At 42.7% G+C, this 12,980-nt stretch overlaps 2 protein-coding genes across 6 annotated transcripts; both read left to right on the top strand.

The window, feature by feature from the left end:
- Nucleotides 1–755: 755 nt before the first annotated feature.
- Nucleotides 756–5,471, top strand: rnf25 (ring finger protein 25). 5 transcript variants are annotated; one of them, XM_076085144.1, is made up of 10 exons: nucleotides 756–1,006; nucleotides 1,287–1,358; nucleotides 1,877–1,994; nucleotides 2,095–2,162; nucleotides 2,273–2,342; nucleotides 2,478–2,549; nucleotides 2,952–3,098; nucleotides 3,368–3,457; nucleotides 3,569–3,706; nucleotides 4,584–5,471. In XM_076085144.1, exons 1-10 carry the CDS (start codon nucleotides 993–995, stop codon nucleotides 5,214–5,216), a joined length of 1,422 nt encoding a protein of 473 aa, XP_075941259.1. In that variant the 5' UTR covers nucleotides 756–992; the 3' UTR covers nucleotides 5,217–5,471. The 5 variants fall into 5 exon arrangements, with proteins under 5 accessions (XP_075941259.1, XP_075941257.1, XP_075941256.1 ...); XM_076085142.1 differs by having other exon boundaries at nucleotides 795–856; nucleotides 1,877–1,973; XM_076085141.1 differs by having other exon boundaries at nucleotides 795–856.
- Nucleotides 5,472–5,611: 140 nt separating this feature from the next.
- On the top strand, nucleotides 5,612–12,736 carry LOC142943564 (scavenger receptor cysteine-rich type 1 protein M130-like). The gene is made up of 5 exons (XM_076085147.1): nucleotides 5,612–9,879; nucleotides 9,972–10,256; nucleotides 11,652–11,966; nucleotides 12,059–12,340; nucleotides 12,418–12,736. Exons 1-4 carry the CDS (start codon nucleotides 9,504–9,506, stop codon nucleotides 12,115–12,117), a joined length of 1,035 nt encoding a protein of 344 aa, XP_075941262.1. The 5' UTR covers nucleotides 5,612–9,503; the 3' UTR covers nucleotides 12,118–12,340; nucleotides 12,418–12,736.
- Nucleotides 12,737–12,980: the final 244 nt, after the last annotated feature.

Genomic DNA, 12,980 nt, shown 5'->3' with positions numbered 1-12,980 from the left:
ACCAAAACATAGTTGAATTGAATCATGAGTGTCACAGTGAGGAACTGCAATACTCCGTTTACATGTGTGTTAATATCTGTATAATCGTTATTAATACCAACATGTAGAACTCTTTATTACATAAATACTGAAACATTATTGTTTTTATTAATCATAATTTTATTAAATTGTTTTAATAACTTTTCTATTACCAAAACAGACAGGTGTGTGAAGCAGGTGTGCATTTATAATAACGACTATTTCTGTACAGTGAGGAACTACAACTGCTTTGAAATTATTCTATTTTATTGCCTATTTGATTGTTTATATTCTAATTTAAATATTAAAATCCATGTTTGTACATTTCTATGAGGACTGCACAATCCTGCATTATGTAATGTCAGAAAGAAATCCTTAACATCTTTTAGTTTCTTTGACCACAGCGGGAATTATTTTATTTCTTATTTTCTGGTTTGTGGCCATTTTCTAATAACAATCCCCAAATGTGTAGTGTACATCTACTGTGTAGTATTCTCCCTTTAAAGTAATATGTCCAAATTATTCACATATTATGACTCAAGATGTAACCATTGACCAACTGTAGCCAACTCACTACACATGTTTTGGGCTTGTCCTATACTTGGGTTTATTAATAATAATAATAATAATATTTAGAAAACATAGTGGTAGTTACGCACTGTGGCCACTGGAGGGCGATGAACACCCTCAAACATCCATAAAGTCATACACAATAACATGGATATATTTCCGGTAAAGACCTTCAAAGTCGGCAGCAGTATCAACACTTCCTTTCGGCTTCATGAATATGGATGTTACGCTTGCTGCAGACGTCACATCGGGTCACATGTGTCGTGAGGTTGCGTGATTTTTAGCGTCGTCAGGGATCGAGTTGACGATAATTTTTTACCGGTGTTGTGTCACGTTTAAAAAGCTCCGTGTAGCAGCTAACGTCAGCTAATGCTAGCTGAATAGCGGCTCATAGAAACACCGTCATGGCGGAGAGCGAGTGAGTTTTAATAACTTCGTGAATATTTCCTTTTGAACCTTAAACACACACCATGACACTCCTTGTACTTAACCCACAGTTTATATATTCAGTGACGGGTAATGAGCTTAAAGTAAAACGATGAAATGTGACGTTAGCAGCTCTGATGTAAGCTAACGTTAAGTTAGCAACACAGTGTGTGAGCTAACACGCTAACGCTAGCTTAGTGAGAACACCTGTTTATAAAACAACAAATACAGGAGTTAAGTTAAGATAAATACGATATTTGTTTTCTCCACAGTGTGCTGTCTGAGATCGAGGTGCTGCAGTCGATCTATGTGGATGAGCTGCTGGTCAACAGGAGACAAGACGGGTGAGACAACAAGTTAGCTTTAACGTTGGCTCAAATTACATAACTGCTTCAGTAGCTTTAAGGGTTATTTCATCAATTACTTCTTTACTCCACAAGACAGTGGTGAAAGTATTGTTTACTTAAGTACTGTACTTGTAGTTCAGGTACAAGTACTGGAGTATTACCATAATGTATGCTTCTTTATACTGATCATCCTCTACATCTCACATATTGTACTTTTAACTGTATATGGTAAAACCACGTATCTCCAGATGAAGTGAAGTTAAATAAAGTCTTTATAAAGCCTCTTGGATCAGATGTTAAATTCATCGTCACAAAACTGAAAACAGTTTGTTTGTTCTTATTAGAGATACGAGGTTCTCACAGGACAGACGCTACAAACATTTAGCTGTTAATGCTTACTTCCTGTCTTGAATTCAGGTACTCAAACTTGTAGGTGTGTGTGTGTGTGTGTGTGTGTGTGTGTGTGTGTGTGTGTGTGTGTGTGTGTGTGTGTGTGTGTGTGTTGTCTCCTGCAGGGACTGGGAGGTGAGCCTGGTCCTGTACCCGTCCACAGCCGAGGACTCCGTCTCCCAGTTTGTCCGACTCACCCTGACTCTGACCCTGGATCAGCAGGTATCGCGTCTCTGTGTTGAGGTTCATTGATACAGCGATGCCAACATTCACTCTCCATGACTCGCAGTTAACTGATGCATGACTAAAGTGTGACTCTCTCTTCCCTGTTTTGTGTGCTTAGTACCCCTCGTCTTCTCCAGCCATCTCCATTCATAACCCCCGGGGTCTTTCTGATGACAAGATCAGCAGGTAACCTCCTGCAGCTGTGGACTGACGCACTGATCCATAGCACCACTTTCTGCTCAATGTTTAATCTCGTGTGTGAAAGCCTGTAATCATGTGCAACCCCTTTCTCTTAGTGTCCAGAAGTGTCTTCAGTTGGAGGCTCAGTCCTGTCTGGGTTCACCTGTGTTGTATCAGCTCATTGAGGTCACTATATGTCGTGCTTTTTAATATCATTAAGAGAATATATTATTTCGGTGGATGATTATCTTATAAGGTAATGATGGTGGTGCTGCTGCTTAACGTCATGTTTCTAACTGCTCTCCTGTTCTTCTCCTCCAGAAAGCGAAAGAAATCCTGACTGAAAGTAATATTCCTCATGGAAACTGTGTCATCTGCCTCTACGGCTTCAAGGTGCGCTGCTTCTGTCCCGTCTGTCTCTCTAGAACAAGGAGACAACACATAAAGGAACAAGCTTTAGGGAGCGGTGACGGATCTCTTCTGGCATACTGTCAAACGTACAATTAATTGAGAAAATAGTCTGCAGATTTATTGATAATGACAACAAATCGAATGCACACTCGGCACACTTGATCTGGCTTCGTTCATCTTGTAAGGCCTTACAGGCTGGACATAGTTAATACATGACACAGCAATAAAAACACAATTTATTAACAGTTTGTTCTGCTCCTCTAAGTGGCCATAAAATAATACAATGCAGGATTAAACAGTCTCTTGTCTGTGGATGTTTCCAGAAATGTTCCTAACATCTGCCTCTGTAACCTCTTCATGCTTCTGGATGCTGGATGTCCTCAGGAGGGAGAGACCTTCTCCAAGACGAGCTGCTACCACTACTTCCACTCCCACTGCCTCGGCCGCTACGCCAGCCACTCGGAGAGGGAGCTCCGCCTGAGGGAGAAGGAGTTAGAGGAGGACAAGACCAGAGACCGAGCCGACCGCCAGGTACGATGGCGACGACGCCCCACAGTGTTCTCTGTTAACGGAAATTTGTTAAACGTTTATTTTTTTATAAATTTATGAATTTAATCTCTGAGAATTTCTGAGTTTTTTTTCTCACGTATTTATGAATGTCATCTCCTCCTCCAGCTCCGTAATTATTTAGTTTTTTTCCTACAATGACCCTCGTATGACATCATAGATTAAGAGTTCTGCTCAGAGAAGTGATTGGTCATCTTCCTCAGTCAGCTGTTGACGCCCTGCCTCTCCTCTAGGAGCTGACCGTGGTGTGTCCGGTGTGTCGAGAGCCTCTGACCTACGATGTGGATCAGCTGCTGTGCTCTCCGGCCCCTCAGCTGCCGGAGGTAACGACATCTTCTCACGCACGGTTTCACAATCTCACCACGAGGTCCATTACCAGCTGTTTCCAAAGTCAACAATATGAACATTTAACGGCTTTGTGTTCTTTCGCTCAGCTGGACGAAGCGGCGATCGGCTCAAAGTTCCAACAGAAGTGGCGTGAACTGCAGAAGCTTCTGGAACGACAGAAGTCTAAAGGGGGCATCATCGACCCGGAGGTGGAGTCAAACCGGTTCCTCATCCACACCAACGAGGTGAGAACGAGTCGGAAGTCATACGGCCACATGTAGACGAACACGCATGACGCCTGCATGAGGAAGATTAAGTTTCCTATGACTCTTAGTTTAATTGCGTATGTTAAATTTGGATTGGACTGTTACATGTTGCATGTCTTGTCTGATCTTGTATCTTTTTATTGAGTGTATAACCGTTATAATCTATTGTTAAAGCTGGTCTGCATATCATTGTTGGTTTATTATTTTTATTATATTCATTTTTCTTAGGCCTGTTATTTAGGGTTTTCCTCTGTCGTACACATCACTGAATAACTCTCTGATGGAACCTGGAGATTTGAATGGCTCCGGTGTTTCTAAAGGCGTTACGTGAGGAGTGTTGGAAGAACTAACGTTCTCCAGCCTCGTTCTCATTCACATGAACAGAGGAAGGAAAATAACTCTGCATTCAGATATTAGTACGTTTTACAACTTTTAAGACCCAATGATTAAATAAGCGCTGTTCAAGTGTTCGTGCTGGGATCTACCTAAAAAAATAAAATGTATCCGCTGAGTTACAGACGAGTCTCTTTCCTAATGTAAGTCTATGGGAAACAGTCACATGACGAACCAGGAAGCTGTAATTCCAGCGTTTGGCCACTAGGTAATTGATGAGTCCTGTTAGAGAAATGATGCGCATTGAGCCGCTGTACCTGTAATTGAGGGAAATCCTCCTTGCTGTCAGATAAAAGATGGATGTCAGTTTCATCTCTGTGCTGGAAGCAAAACCAGACAGGAGGTGCAACCTGCTCGTCTAACTCTATTAAAAGTGATAAATACATCTCCAACGCTGCGTTATTAACACTGTTCCCATATAATGTCACACAGAACGTTTACAGAGGTTTGTCAACTCCCACAGACTCCACCTGCTGCTGGAAACCTGGACGCCGACGCCTCTCCTGGAACCCGGGAACCCTCCGCCTCTCATGTTCCCTCCTGTGAAGCTGGAGTCAGAGGGGACCAGTTTGGTTCTGGACTGTCCCACTGCAGAGGAGGTCCGGGCCAGAGGCGTCAGAACCAGGCGAGGGGGCCGAGGAGAGGTGGCCGGTCCAGACCACAGCACCGGAGAGCCGCCCCCCCCATCACGGAGCACCTGGACAAACTGTCTCTGTCCTCAGGCTGCACTGAAGGACCAATAAGAGCCAAAGCTCAGGGGAACCAGATGCAACAAGTGAATGCAGAGTTGTGTCAGCCTAAGACGGGCAGGGCCGTCTATGCAGAGCAGCAGGAGAGCCTGGTGTCTCCAGACGGTCAGACCGAATGTCCAAAAGATGCTGCAGGCGGTCGGGGCCACCGTGGAAGGAGAAGAGGTCCTCACCGAGCTGACTCGGACACCGCGGCCCGTGGGCGCTATCACTGGGACGGGCGTGCTTCCAAAAGCAGAGGAGGGGGGCCCGGTAACCCGTACAGCAGAGGAGGGGGGCCCCACTGGAGCCACGACGGGGGCTTCCAACACAAGGTGGTGGAGAGGAGGGGAGAGGAGGTGCTATGACGAAGGGCAACAGGAGGGCCAATGAAGAAATGTGTGTGTGCCTTCAGGATCAGTCTGCGTAGATTACAGCTCTGCACCAGAATCAACATCCTCTGTAACGTCTGCGCCTCTTCATCATCTTCATCATCGCTGTCCTGGTCTCTGCTGGGCTCTCTCATGCAGACTCGTATTACACACAGATGGCTGTTGCTTTGTGTTGTGGTGCAATATGACCTGAAAGAACTACAAATTAAATTATCTGTCTTTGTCAGTGTGTTACAGTATTCCCTGTTTTTTGTTTTTTACTAAGGCAAATTCAAGATATAATTATAATGAGCTTATAAAATATGGCTTACATGTCAATTCGTTAGCAATAATAATCAAGTTGTATAATATTACTCCGACCATTTTGCCGACATAGTGGGTACTTTTACAGCCTAATTTAAGTAAATGTGAAGATGAGAATGATGACCAGTGGAGCTGGTGAACATGTTCTCTGTAGGGCTGAGCCACATTCAGTCAGTGTCAGCAAACATCCCAGAATGATTTAATGCAGAAACATTAAGGTTTCAAACACGTATTACTACTTTACAGTTAAATATTTAACATTTATTCCAACATGAAAAAAAGCAGAAAATAACACTTTGATAAACACGTCAGGACATCTTATTATAGTGTCAGTATAATATAATAATGTATATATCATATAATAATATTCTGTATAATGTATATCGTATAATATTCACTACAATATAAAACACACGCACACATATATATAATGATGTATTTATAACTATACATCATGTGTCAGCAGGTGCTTCATGTCCCTCACTCCCTAACTGTCCGTGCTGGATCTGTCCCCGTTGTTTTAAAAAGCTAAATAAGTTATTAGCATGACGTCATCCAGCTAGCCTAACCTGTCTGGTGTTCAGCTGGTGGAGAAGCTTCATGTGCTGCTTCCCTTTCCTGCTGTCTGCTAGTCTGCTGTCTGTCTCTTTGTACTTCTCAAATCTCTTAATTGTCGTTTCCTCGCTCCTCGCTTGAACCGGAAGTTGTTCTGCGCCGCCATATTGACGGCCGTCCCAAAGCTCTTATTTCTCCTCTGAGGAGGGAGGAGTGAGGAGGGAGGAGGGAGGAGGGAGGAGGGGTCTCTGAGGAGCCGTGAGCGAGGACCCACGAGAACAGACTCCAGGAAGTGTTTTAACGGTCGACACGCCCCCTCATTGTTCATCAGTCATGTGATCGGACTGACTGACTGAGTTTTAACACCAGAGTGAAGAGGATCACAGAATAAACTCTAGTTTATATTTGATTAGTTTTCTGATTCAACATCTGGTTTAAATAAATGTTCATTGTAGTCTGAACAACAAAAGGACCACAAACAACTTTCTACATTTATTAGAAAGATTTGTGTTTTCATGATCTGATGTTTCCCTCAAAAACTTTATTATGAATACAATTAAAGTCAGAGGGAGCTGAGAGACGAAACACTTTTTACATCATTCCTGAGTGTTTGATGAGTTTTATCATTTAAGAGAAACAATAATCATATTCTGGGTTATTTAATAATGACGTCACAATCTGAATTTCAAAACGTACAGAAGCAAATAATTCATAAATAAGACGATCGCATTCCGCCGGTAGAAATGGATCCTGTGCTTATAAACAGAACACAGGACACAGTTTAACAGACTACAGAGAGAAACACCTCTACAGTGGTGATTACTGTGTGTTTATTAGTTATTAGTGTTATTAGTTACTGTTATTAAGTACAGTGATCATGTGAACAGACAAACTTATCTAAAGTCTCTCCAGCTGTTAAAGCCGACTGACAGCTGATCCAGCTGTGATCAGCTGATCAGCTGTGATCAGCTGATCCTCCATCATCAGAAACAGACGTTGCTTCACGTGACGCAACGGAGGAAAGGATGGCCAAATCCCAATGTCCCCCCTAAACCCTCAAACCCTGCGTCTCCATGCGTCCACTGGTTACCCCGTGTTTAACGTCACATTGCAATGATTTGTGGGTAATTCCCTTTCTGTAAGTCAGCATACCATGCTGACTTACAGAAAGGGTTCATAAAGGGCTCAAAATGTCTGCAAGAGACTCAAACACTGAATGATTTGACAGTGGGACAGAACTAAACCCTCACGGACTTCACCGGAGCGCGCCTCAAAGTCCGTGAGTCCGTAAGGGGGGACATTGGGATTTTGCCAGAGACTTGAGAAGTACCCTTGGTGTAGGATCGCGAGGATCGCTTCCGGTTTGAACTTCCAGTTCAACTGGAATTGAGGAAATGATAAATAAGAGACTTGGGATTTACCCTAAGGGCAGAGATGGGCAGTATTTCTATTACTTGTATTTGAAATACGTATTTCAATTACTTTTGAGTATTTTGTCATTTGTATTTGATAGGGCCGATAAAAAATCTAACGTAATTTGTAACAAAATACTTTAGAGTGGAGTCATTTTGTATTTAAAATACTCAAAATACTTTCTCCACGAATCAAAAAACAGTTCACGAGTTCAGTCTTCAGATCTTTCAGTTCAACAGATTGTCTGTCAAGTTAAATATTTTATCTGAGTGTGACAGACGTCAACTAGCTTGATGTATAATGTATGTCTGGGTCTGGCTACATAGCCTATTGTATATACATGGTGATGGTTATAATATCAAGCTAGTGATCGATGCTAACATGCTAATGACGCTAGCATGCTGTCTTGGCTAGTGCATAGCCAGTGTTTAGCAAGTTAACTTGTCAGTGGAGTAGCTAGCTAAAGGAAGAGGGAGATTGGGAGCTTGTATGTTCATGATAACCTTATCAAGAGACGTCTGACCATCTAATCTTGCACTGTATTACAAGTTATGCTGTATCTTCTCAATGTGAATGTCATAATGCTATATCAATTACTGGCAGATAATATAGTTCACAGTTAGCCAGGCTATGACAGTAGATGTCCATTTGTTAACAAAAACAAAAAAACATTAAATATCCAATTTATTTTATTTAAAAGGCATATTATGAAAGTATTCTTAGTTTTATTATTTCATACATTCTACAAGTTTATGGGCTGATACGTCCCATTAATAAAAAAATATATGTACATAATCAATCAAGTTGTTGTCTTTTAATAGCTTTGCTTAGTTACACTGACATTCTGTGACTGTTCTTCCTTTTTGTGGGCTTCACCAGAGCTTTGTGTACATTATAGAGCCCAAACCTGAATGCTCTGCTATACCAAATTGTGAGAAAATGGAAAAGCCAGAAAAAAGTATTTCCTATATTCTAAATACAAAATACATGTATTGTATTTTGTTACATTTTCTGGCACCAGTATTTTGTATTTTATTTTAATACATATTGACGGCCGTCCCAAAGCTCTTATTCCTGCTCTGAGGAGAGAGGATGGAGGATGGAGGATGGAGGATGGAGGAGGGCATCTCTGAGGAGCCATGAGAGAGGACCCACGAGAACAGACTTCCAGGAAGTGTTTTAACGGCCGACACGCCCCCTCATTGTTCATCAGTCATGTGATTGGACGCTGCAGCCGATCGGACTGATGAGATTTTTTTCAACATGTAAACAGTGAAGACGGATCACAGATTAAACTCAAGCTTTATATTTGATTAGTTTTCTGATTCAACATCTGGTTTAAATAAATGTTCATTGTAGTCTGAACAACAAAAGGACCACAAACAACTTTCTACATTTATTAGAAAGATTTGTGTTTTCGTAATCTGATGTCTCCCTCAATAACTTTTATGGAAACAATTAAAGTCAGAGAGAGCTGGAGAGATGAAACCCTTTATATATATAAATATATGGAAACATGGTGGACAGAAGCTGATCATGTGACAGAGACTCTTCTCTGTAAAACTAAAGCTCCACCTCTTCCTGTACGCAGATATACACCGAGGACACTTGAGCTGCTGTCTCAGTAAACCAGATGCTGAATGCACCAAGATATCTTTATATATGAAACCTCCATGTCTGCTGCTCCAGGAGTCCTCTGGGCCGACCACCAACCAGCCTGAAAGGACTCCTCCTTCAGCGTCACAGCTTTCTTATTCACTGGTTTCCACCAGCAGCTTCTTTGGTTTCCACCATAACAGGCACCAATGACCTACTGGACACAACTTAGAGCAGCTCAGCTCAGCCGGGGGCTCGTCAGTATCTCCACACCGTCCTTCAGCCTGGACACTCCTTAAGGAGAGAGTCCAGCCCCATCTCTTTGAGATGTTAGGGATCATTTTATCAACACATTTATATTCTGGGTCACAGATCTTCTAATAAAAATAAGTCAGAATGTTATTTAGTGTCTGGTGTCTTTTCTCTCTCTGTCTTTCTTCTTCTATCATCTCTCCAGACTCTGTCAGGCTGGTGAATGGGACGAGTCTGTGCTCAGGCAGACTGGAGGTGAAGTCTGACCAGTCTAACCAGTGGTGGTCCTCAGTGTGTGAAGATGACTTTGACCAGCAGGATGCAGAGGTGGTCTGTAGGGAGCTTGGCTGTGGGGCTCCTTCAGTCCTCCAGGGGGCGCTCTATGGAGAAGTGGAGGCTCCAATGTGGACCACAGAGTTCCAGTGTGGAGGCAATGAGTCTGCTCTCCTGGACTGTAGAAGCTCAGGCTCAGATAGAAACACCTGCTCACCTGGCAAAGCTGTTGGACTCACCTGCTCAGGTAGAAGAGGAGCTGCAGCTTTGATCTGGTTCATTTCTGTTCTACTGAAACTCACTTTGTTCTTTACTGACGACTCTCTTGTTTCTGTTCAGAACCTGTCAGGTTGGTGGGAGGAGCCAGTCGCTGTGCAGGAACACTGGAAGTGGAAGAACAAGGAGACTGGAGACCAGTAGATTACTCTGACTGGACACTGATTGAAGCAGCTGTTGTCTGTAGAAATCTGGACTGTGGCTCTGCTGTTTCTGTCAGAGAAAGAGAGGAGTCCTCACTGAGATCCGTGTGGTGGATCTACTATGGCTGTGTTCACTCTGGATCTGCTCTGAGAGAGTGTTTAACATCAGTTTCCTCTTCCTCCATCGTGGATATCACCTGCTCAGGTAAGCCCATCAGTGACATCATCTATGTGCCAATCTACTTCCTATGTTTTGGTCCAGTCCCTCCCTAACTACATCCTGGGAATCTGTCTCTAAAACACTCTCTGAGGTGCTCTATCCCTTCATGAGCCTTCACCTGTCTCTTCCTTATTCGGTGTACCGTTAGATTCCCCATTGTCTGCTTTCAAACGTGACTATTTTGCATGTTTAACTCTACTGGCTCAGCACCTGGTGCTGCTGAAGTGGAGACATGTTTCTTCATCAAGTTCAAGGCACATCTCCTGAGGTGTGGATACTTGTGTTCCATCAGTACGTCCCATAACTCTTCATTCATGCAGGCGTTTCCCTTGATTTGATCTCAATGTAAATGTGCAGTGAGAGAATCTCTTTCTCAGCAGCAAAGCTGTCCAGGTGGAACACTGATACTGTTTATCTCTCAGTAAAGCTCTTCTGATGTTCTCATGTTGCTCCTCATAGATGTCAAGCTGCACAATGTCTTTGTCCTGATGTTTCACTTCTGTCTGCATGTGAGGAGAGTTGACAGCATTAAAGCCTACTTGACAGCAGTTGTGTCTTTTAAAGGTGTTTCCTTCACTGATCCTGTTGATGAATGTTCATCATAATCCTGCAGCTCTGAATCAGTTTCGTTGAACAGTGAAGGGAGATCTGTCACAAACACTGAATCCAGAAGCCACTGGTAGTCCTCTAGCTGTGCATCTTCTGCATGTAAAGAAAGATTCAGAAAGTCTCACTGAATGTCAACAACAATGTTCCTCTGCTCAGCATCTTACATCAGTGTGCAGCAGTAGGTCTCTGTTCAAAGCCCTTCTCCTCCAAGTGAGTCCAGAATACCGTTCTCTGTAGAGTCCTGGTCCCAACACAACTCACAATCTTCAAGGCAACATCCCTCCCTTCTTTCATGTTGAACATCTTCCACCACAACGCTTGCTGGTGAATTCTACATGATAATAAAGGAAGTAGAGGAACATGTCTCTGTGTCAGCACAACATGATGAACCCAGCAGCACTAATCCGTCTCTGAGCTTCTGTGCACCGTTTAGTAATGCAGCTCCAAAGTGCTCTACTTTGGTCAGACCACGCTCACATTGCAGACAAGACAGACGCTGTTTGAATCTCAGTAAACATTCAAAGAATTCTCCTCCCAGTCTGACTAAATATGTTCAGTTCATGATCTTTTGATATTTGTGTTTTGAGCTAACTTAGCTAGCTGGTTACTGATTATTATTATTATAAATATTATTGACTTATTGTATTATTTAATTGAATCTCTGAATTATTATTTCATGACAGAATGTTATTTAGTGTCTGGTGTCTTTTCTCTCTCTCTCTCTCTCTCTCTCTCTCTCTCTCTCTCTTTCTTCTTCTATCATCTCTCCAGACTCTGTCAGGCTGGTGAATGGGACGAGTCTGTGCTCAGGCAGACTGGAGGTGAAGTCTAACCAGTCTAACCAGTGGTGGTCCTCAGTGTGTGAAGATGACTTTGACCAGCAGGATGCAGAGGTGGTCTGTAGGGAGCTTGGCTGTGGGGCTCCTTCAGTCCTCCAGGGGGCGCTCTATGGAGAAGTGGAGGCTCCAATGTGGACCACAGAGTTCCAGTGTGGAGGCCATGAGTCTGCTCTCCTGGACTGTAGAAGCTCAGGCTCAGATAGAAACACCTGCTCACCTGGCAAAGCTGTTGGACTCACCTGCTCAGGTAGAAGAGGAGCTGCAGCTTTGATCTGGTTCATTTCTGTTCTGCTGAAACTCACTTTGTTCTTTACTGACGACTCTCTTGTTTCTGTTCAGAACCTGTCAGGTTGGTGGGAGGAGACAGTCGCTGTGCAGGAACACTGGAAGTGAAATGAGGAGACTGGAGACCAATAGATCACAGTTACTGGACCCTGAAGGAAGCAGCTGTTGCCTGTAGAGAGCTGAACTGTGGCTCTGCTGTTTCTAACAGATGGAGAGAGGTGTCCTCAAAAAGATCTGCGTGGAGGGTCTACTCTGAATGTGTTCTGTCTGGATCTGCTCTAAGAGATTGTTTAAGAACAGTTTCTTCTTCCACCATCGTGGATCTCATCTGCTCAGGTAAGCCCATCAGTGACATCATCTATGACATCATTTCTTACAGCAATGTTTCCAGTATGTTCCTTCCTCTGTCACAGTGACAGTCAGTGGGTTTCCATTGGACTGAACTGTAAATTTATCCAGGACAACGACATCCTGATGTGTAGAGAGGTGGGCTTGTTTCTGGAAGCTTCAAACCTCCAGAGACTGCTGAGCTCCACCTGAGAGGACACACCTGTCTCTCTGCCTACCTGCCTTTCTGTCTGTCAGACCTGTGACATCACGTCCTTATTCAGCGTCCATCTTGTTCAACGGAGGGTAAACGTGAACTTCCATCATCTCTCTGTGTTTACAGACCTGCTGCTTCAGCCAATCATCAGTGTCAAAAAAAAAATGTAATAAAGTATTTTGCTTAAATCATGAGCCTTTCACTTTATTTTGTAATTAACGAAATTTCCTTTTTCATTAAGATTTTGCTTATTTTTTACTTCATGAATTTACAATATTATGTAATTAAAGATTTTGCTTATTTTTACAACTAAAGATTATTCTTATTAATAATTGTGTTTTGCTTATTTCATAAGTGTTCTTAATTTTCTAAATGAGGACATTTAATTTATTTAATAAGAACTTTAATTATTCCTGTATTTAAGTATTTTTA

This window comes from Anarhichas minor, unplaced genomic scaffold, assembly GCF_050575085.1.
Source record: "Anarhichas minor isolate MPS153535 unplaced genomic scaffold, ASM5057508v1 ptg000140l, whole genome shotgun sequence".
Classification (NCBI taxonomy): Eukaryota; Metazoa; Chordata; class Actinopteri; order Perciformes; family Anarhichadidae; genus Anarhichas; species Anarhichas minor.
Note: the sequence above shows the minus strand (reverse complement) of the source record. Positions and strands in the feature narration are given on the sequence as shown.